The 7994-nt window shown below is 42.5% G+C and overlaps 1 protein-coding gene across 1 annotated transcript in view; it reads left to right on the forward strand.

Moving 5' to 3' along the window:
* Positions 1-7690, forward strand: part of LOC306853307 (evC complex member EVC-like) — a 30383-nt gene extending 22693 nt beyond the window's left edge. Inside the window, exons 16-21 of the mRNA XM_079390625.1 lie at positions 2884-3007; positions 3269-3371; positions 3818-3905; positions 4394-4475; positions 4575-4894; positions 6992-7690. Of these exons, the coding sequence (XP_079246751.1) occupies positions 2884-3007; positions 3269-3371; positions 3818-3905; positions 4394-4475; positions 4575-4585 (408 nt within the window). The 3' untranslated portion in view covers positions 4586-4894; positions 6992-7690. The remainder of the gene's footprint in view (positions 1-2883; positions 3008-3268; positions 3372-3817; positions 3906-4393; positions 4476-4574; positions 4895-6991) is intronic.
* The last annotated feature ends 304 nt before the right edge of the window (positions 7691-7994 follow it).

A 7994-nucleotide genomic window follows, 5' to 3' on the forward strand; every position in this document is an offset into this window, starting at 1 on the left:
TTGTGCTTCAATGATAACGGATAAACGCGCGCATAATGCACCACTGCTGTATGCCACTAACATTAATCGTCCTTACCTTGACGAACGAATGAATGATGCATTTATATAGCGCTTTATTGTGTATAGCTGTACACCCAAAGTGCTTTACAATCATGTGGGGGGTCTCTCCTCAACCACCACCAGTGTGCAGCATCCACTTGGATGATGAGACGGCAGCCACAGCACAACGGTGCCAGTGCGCTCACCACACACCAGCTACAGGTGGAGAGGAGAGAGAGAGAGAGCCAATCAAGTGTATGGGGATTATCAGGAGGCTATGATAGAGGCCAGTGGAGGGAATTTATCCAGGACACTGGGGTTACACCCCTACTCGTTACGAGAAGTGCCACAGAGAGTCAGGACCTCGGTTTAACGTCTCATCTGAAAGACGGTGCTTTTTGGCAGTATAGTGTCCCCGTCACTATACCGGGGCGTTAGGACTCACACAGACCACAGGGTGAGCACCCCCTGCTGGCCTCACTAACACCTCTTCCAACAGCAACCTAGTTTTCACCGGAGGTCTCCCATCCAGGTACTGACCAGCTCAACCCTGCTTAGCTTCAGTGGGCAACCGGTCTTGGGCTGCAGGGTGATATGGCTGTGATTGATTTCAATCGTCATTCACCCAAACCTTGCTAGTGCAATACTGGGTTCTTCTATCCAGCCGAGAGCTGTTTGTGTATCATATGCTCATGCAGTGCTCGGGTGTTTTGAGCCGCTGTTCAGTCTGTATTTCACACAGCGCGATGAGAAACGGCTTGAACTGCTCCGAAACACAGAATACGTACAGGAGAGGGGGTGCTGCTATTTTTTCATTTTCATTTTTCATTTCTTTTTTTATATTAATCATAAAATTTGTGAATTGAATATAAATATCAGAATCAGAATGAGCTTTATTGGCCAAGTATGTTTACACATACAAGGAATTTGTTGTAGTGACAGAAGCTCCACAGTGCAACAGAAAGACAGTAACAGGACAGGACACAGGTAATAAAACAAAATAACAAGAAATAGCCAATAACCAGTGTACAAAGCAGCAAAAAAATTAAAAATACACAATATATAATATAGGCGACTATGTATGTACAGGTCATGTATGTGCAAATTAGAAATGAGAAAAATAAAATAAGTGAGTGTGGTGAATGGATAATGAATTAGTTGTGTGTTCCACGTTTATTGTTGAGTGTTCATGAGATGGATTGCCTGAGGGAAGAAACTGTTCCTGTGTCTGGTCGTTCTGGTGCTCAGAGCTCTGTAGCGTCGACCAGATGGTAACAGTTCAAAGAGGGAGTGTGCTGGATGTGAGGGGTCAAGAGTGATTTTACCAGCCCTTTTGCTCACTCTGGATAAGTACAGTTCTTGGAGAGTGGGGAGGGTTGTACCAATGATTCGCTCAGCAGTCCGGACTACCCTCCGTAGTCTTCTGAGGTCAGATTTGGTAGCTGAGCTGAACCAGACAGTTATTGAAGTGCAGAGGATGGATTCAATGATGGCAGAGTAGAACTGTTTCAGTAAGTCCTGTGGCAGGTTGAACTTCCTCAGCTGGCGAAGAAAGTACAACCTCTGCTGGGCCTTCCTGACAATGGAGTCAATGTGAATATCCCACTTCAGGTCCTGAGAGATGGTGGTGCCCAGGAATCTGAATGACTCCACTGCAGTCACAGTGCTGTTCATGATGGTGAGTGGGGGGAGAGCAGGGGGGTTTCTCCTGAAGTCCACGATCATCTCCACAGTTTTGAGCGTGTTAAGCTCCAGGTAGTTGAGACTGCACCAGACAGCCAGCTCCTTAACCTCCTGTCTGTACATTTACATTTACATTTATTCATTTAGCTGACGCTTTTATCCAAAGCGACTTACAATTGCTATATATGTCAGAGGTCGCACGCCTCTGGAGCAACTAGGGGTTAAGTGTCTTGCTCAGGGACACATTGGTGTCTCACAGTGGATTTGAACCCGGGTCTCTCACACCAAAGGCATGTGTCTTATCCACTGCGCCATCACCACCCTGTAAGCAGACTCGTCACCGTCCTGGATGAGGCCGATCAGTGTGGTGTCGTCTGCAAACTTCAGGAGCTTGACAGAGGGGTCTTTAGATGTGCAGTCGTTGGTGTAGAGGGAGAAGAGCAGTGGGGAGAGAACGCAGCCCTGAGGAGCTCCAGTGCTGATGGTTCGAGTGCTGGATGTGAATTTGCCAAGCTTTACTAACTGCTGTCTGTCTGTAAGGAAGCTGTTGATCCACTGGCAGACGGAGGTGGGGACGGAGAGCTGGGTTAGTTTATTCTGAAGGGTTTCCGTGATGATGGTGTTAAAAGCAGAGCTGAAGTCCACAAACAGGATCCTCACATTAGTCCCTGGTCTGTCCAGATGCTGTAGGATGAAGTGCAGTCCCATGTTGACTGCATCATCCACAGACTATAAGTATATCATCCATATACTTATAGTCTTAAGTCATCTCATACCCCCCGGTTGAGAACCACTGGTCTAGCCTGAGAAATAAGCTTTTTTAAACGCGATTTTAGCGAAATAAATAAGATTTATGATACAGTTGTTGTCAGATTTCATTGGTGATTTCAAATATGAAATTTAATCATAACCTTGGCGACCAGTTTTGGAGAATTTTATGTTTCCCCATTCAAAGAGATAGGAGCTGCACTTGAATGCCTGAGAGTCGTTTCAAAGATGGCCGCCGAGTGACCTGACTTGCTTTAAAGGGACTTTGCTTAACCCTCGTGTTTGTCACCATCACATCGCTCTGAAGGTAGTGATACTGATCACAGGAGGATCAGTGAATGTCAAACACTGAATAATGAAGAATCCTGGTCAGGTGTGATTGTCTGTCTGCAGGAGCGGCTGATCGACGGCGTGTGTGAGAGCGTCTATGTGACACGAGACTCCGTGTCGTCTCTCGTCCGTGAATATCAGTCTCGGATCCGAAGCACGAGCCTCACGCCGCACCGCAGCGCCGCTGGTACGAGTCAGGCTCATTTCTGTAACACTTCATATAACACACGTACTGTTTCAAAGCAGCTTTATAGTAATAAACAGGAGAGTCCGCGGTGTAAAGTTCTGTTAGTCACTTTATGCCTTTATAATTCAGTTTAAAGTCAAAGGAGACCATAGAAAACACAAACTCCATCAGTAATGGATATCTCCTGTAGGGGGAGCTCAGCAAGCACTCATTCAGTGTGTGTGTGTGTGTGTGTGTGTGTGTGCGTGTCTGTGAGATTAGAGCATACAGACGCACAGACAGAGAGAACCGTCTGCACTAGAGCTCTTCATAAAGAACTCACCGACTGGGCCAGAAAACCTACATCTGCTGAATTACATCACAGGTACACACACACTCCCTCACTCACACACTCTCACACTCCTTCTCACACACACACACACACACACTCCCTCATACACACACTCTCTCACACTCCTTCACACACACACTCCCTCACACACACACACACACACACTCCCTCACACACACACACACTCCCTCACACTCCCTCACTCACACACACACACACACACTCCCTCACACACACACACACACACACACACACACACTCCCTCACACACACACACACACTCCCTCACACACACACACACTCCCTCACACACACACACTCCCTCACACACACACACACACTCCCTCACACACACACACACACACACACACTCCCTCACACACACACACTCCCTCACACACACACACACACACACACACACACTAGTTCTGTAAATGAGTAACATTAATTATAATGACTGCAGACACTTGTGTGTTTAGGGTTGTTGAACAGAAGAGGACGTGTGTGACGGAGTTTAAAACAGATCATCACAGTCCAGCACAAACAAACCTCTACAGACAGATCAGAGTATGTGCTCAAACCCGTCTGTCTGTCTATATATCTGTCTGTCTGTATATCTGTCTGTCTGTCTGTATATCTGTCTGTCTGTATATCTGTCTGTATATCTGTCTGTCTGTATATCTGTCTGTCTATATATCTGTCTGTCTGTATATCTGTCTGTCTGTATATCTATCTGTCTGTCTATATATCTATCTGTCTGTCTGTCAAGGGTGTGACATAGATATACAATTCAGATCAATAGGCAGATCCTGCAGTGTGTGCGTGTGTGTCTGTACGTGTGTGTGCGTGTGTCTGTGTGTGTGTGCGCGTGTTGTGTGTGTGCCTGTTTGTGCGTGTGTGCGCGTGTGTGTGTTTGTGCATGTGTGTGTGTTTGTGCGTGTGTGCGCGTGTTGTGTGTGTGTGTGCATGTGTGTGCGTGTCTGTACGTGTTTGTGCGTGTGCGTGTGTGTGTGTGTGCGTGTGTGCGTGTGTGTGCGTGTCTGTACTGTGTGCAGGATGAAGAGGAGGCTTTCATGCGTCGTCTGGCGTCTCTAGCTCGAGTGTCTCTCAGCAGCGTGAACAAGGATGATTTCTCAGGTCAGAAACACACATCTGAATAACCGATGATCGTCTGTGAAGAGCATGTCAGTCACCGAAGGCCTTGCTTTGGATTTCTTGTCTCTTTCATTCCCACAGAAAGCAGCTGAAGACCTGCTGAACATCACACCAGCAGGAGTGAAGGAATCTGCTCAGGTTTCTGTTCCAGAGGATCATGCACTTGCTTGTTTTCTTTAATCGTAATTCACTTTCATTAAGAGAAGCAAATCCCCAAAACATCTCAATCATTAAAGAGAATAAGTGCCTTGTTTCAGGATGTCAGTTGCACAGATTGTAAATTAAAATCTGTTTATTACAGCCTTTTATGATGATCTTTATACCTGTGGTTTAAGATGGATCATTGTGTCTGTACTTTTGTACTTTATTTTTATAATAAAGGAAAACATCAGCTGTCCAAAGCAGGGATGGAAATTAACTTTTTTGTCCACCGGCCACTGTGGCTGGTGGATTTCAAAATCTACCAGCCACTCAATGTTTTTACCAGCCACTTTCTTGTTTTTAACCGACAATGTGTAACTGCATGTGAAAATTAATACTACAAGATCTACAATACTTAAGCAGTTTATTTAACCTCAAGTCTCAATGAAATACTGACATTTTCTCTTTCTCTCTTATACACACACAAACCATGAACTGATATACATTTAATTAAATGAGTAGGGCAGATTAAACAAAAAACTAACATTCCTCCACCCATCCTCCCCACTCCCAGTCCAATTTGCGCCTGCTCGGATGATTCGTGGTCTTTTATGGCTTCCAGTTTTAGGTTTTTAGTCCCAACAATGAAACTATGGCCTGGTTTCACAGACAGGGCTTAGACTAAACCAGGATTAGGCCATAGTTCAATTAGGACATTCAAGCAATTTTTATAAACATGCCTTAGAAAAAACATTACTGTTGTGCATTTTGAGACAAAATAAAGGGACTGATATATTTTAAGATCTGTCAGAGCAAGTTTATTTCAGTTGAAACAGCTCAGACTTAGATTTTAGTCTGGGATTAGTTTTAAGCCTTGTCTGTGAAACCTGGGGTATTAGTTTTGGCATCTTCTGAAGCGTGTTGACGACATACCGAGCAGAACATTGACTTGTCTCTTCGTAAACTAACCAATCACGGCACTCCCCATTGTCTGCTTTTCTCCATCGTTCTTTAAAAAAACGTTTTTTGACCTTCGCCTCTTTGTCCACTGGCTCCTCCTGAGATGTTTTCTCTTAGGGCTGCAACAAACGATTATTTTGATAATCAAATAATCTAACGATTATTAGAACGATTAATCGACTAATCATCGATTATTCCACTGATTGACCAGTAGACTTTTGTGATTAGTTCAAATATTAAGTTATACATATTCTAAAATAAAGGTCACTTCAGCTTTAGAAAAGTATATTATGTAATTACAATTATTAAACAATTAATTGGCAACACTTTACAATAAGGTTCATCATTTAACATTAGTTAACATGGACTAAGAATGAACAATACTTCTACAGCATTTGTTAATCTAAAAGTTAATTTCAGCATTTACTAATGCTGTTTTTTAAGTTTTTATTAACAAAGATTAATAGTTAAATGTAATAAATGCATTGTTCATTGATGTTAATTAATGCATTAACTAATGTTAATAAATGATACCTTATTGTAAAGTGTCACCAATTCATTATACAAATAGATGTATTTGGCACACAAATGAAATGACAGACAGAGACACTCTCTCACCATTTAATTAGCTACATGAAAAAGAAACTGAATGACACATTCTGCCTAACTTCTCCTTTTGTAAGTCATATAGATAAGAAACATAATAAAGGTAAGTGATACGATGCTTTGGATAAACTATTTTATTCAGAACATAATATTTTAAAATACCTTATAGGGTTATGAATAATCAAAACAGTCCTTAGCTAGATCAAGCTTTGGTCTCTGTAAACCAAACTGTCACTATAATGAAACAATTTTTTTTTCCCACTAATAAAAATATGTAATAATTAGCTAGCTCCACACTGGAGAGCTGCTTTAGTCCGGACATTACTGGAGTAACATTACATTACTGAAAAGCAGAGCTCATGCAAACATCCACATCGTTGTAATCAGATGCATTTTTAAATGCTGTTTTCACACTGCTGTCAGTTTTTATTGTGTTTATTTAGTTACTGAGACGAAAGCGCGCTATATATTAACATGTTCATCCAATCGCCGCTCAAGTTCAGGTGCATTTTCTCTGAAGCGCTGTATGTCTTCTTCTCTTGAATGCATCCAGGAGGGCTGAACTACAGTCTTGCGCTACGGTGCTACAGTGCCACACTGGTGAAACCGCAATATTGCAGGCTCTAACATTAGGTGCCTCCTCTAAAAGTGTCCGCCGTCCGGGTGAAACAGTATGCTATTTTTATTTACCCGCCACAGTGGCCGGTAGGTGAAGCGAGTTTACCCGCCACAACACAAAATCACCCGCATTTGGCTGGTGGCGGGTGCTAATTTCCATCCCTGGTCCAAAGCTTTTTAAGTAATTGAGCAGTTTTAATTTTTGAAAATATGAATATTACATTTAGTCATTTAGCAGATGCTTTTATCCAAAGGGACTTACAAATGAGGAGAATAGAAGCAATCAAAACCAACAGAAGAGTAACAACATGCAAGTGACCGTCTCAGGTAGCTTAACACCGCACACGTAACAAGGTTGTTTCTTAGAACACGAGTAGATAGAATAGAAAAAAAGAAAGGTAGTGTTAGTTTTTCAAGAAAAGCTATCAGTTTGAGAATAAATATGCAATTGATAGAGGGTCAAGGTTTTTTATTTAGATAAGAAGACAGATAGATAAAAGAATTAGAATAGAGAGTGCTAGAGTTGGAGGGTCAAATAAAGATGGAAGAGATGTGTTTTTAGCCGGTTCTAGAAGAGCTCAGGACTCAGCTGATGGGATTGAGGAGGGAACATTTAATGTAAAAGTCTGTGAAAGTGATTTTGTGTCTCTTTGGGCTGAACAATAACGACGTTCACTTGCAGAACGCAAGCTTCTAGAGGCACATAAGTCTGAAGTAATGAATTTAGGTAAAGGGGAGCAGAGCCAGTGCTGGTTTTATAGGTGAACATCAATGCCTTGAATTTTATGCAAGCAGCTATTGGTAGCCAGTGTTAATTGATGAACAGAGATGTGACGTGTGTTCTTTTTTGCTCATTAAAAATTAATCTTGCTGCCGTGTTCTTGATTATTTGTAAAGACCTGCCAAGAGAGCATTGCAATAGTCCAGCCTGGACAGAACAAGAGCTTGAACAAGGAGTTGTGAAGCATGTTCTGAAAGAAAGGGCCTGATCTTCCTAATGTTGAATAAAGCAAATCTACAGGACCGGGCAGTTCTAGTAATGTGATCTGAGAAAGTCAGCTGATCATCAATCACAACTCCAAGGTTTCTGGCTGTTTTTGAAGGAGTGATGGTTGATGTGTCTAACTGGATGCTGAAATTGTGATGAAACGATGGGTTTGATGGAACCACAAGCAG

This window comes from Barbus barbus (assembly GCF_936440315.1).
Source record: "Barbus barbus genome assembly, chromosome: 33".
NCBI classification, from domain to species: domain Eukaryota; kingdom Metazoa; phylum Chordata; class Actinopteri; order Cypriniformes; family Cyprinidae; genus Barbus; species Barbus barbus.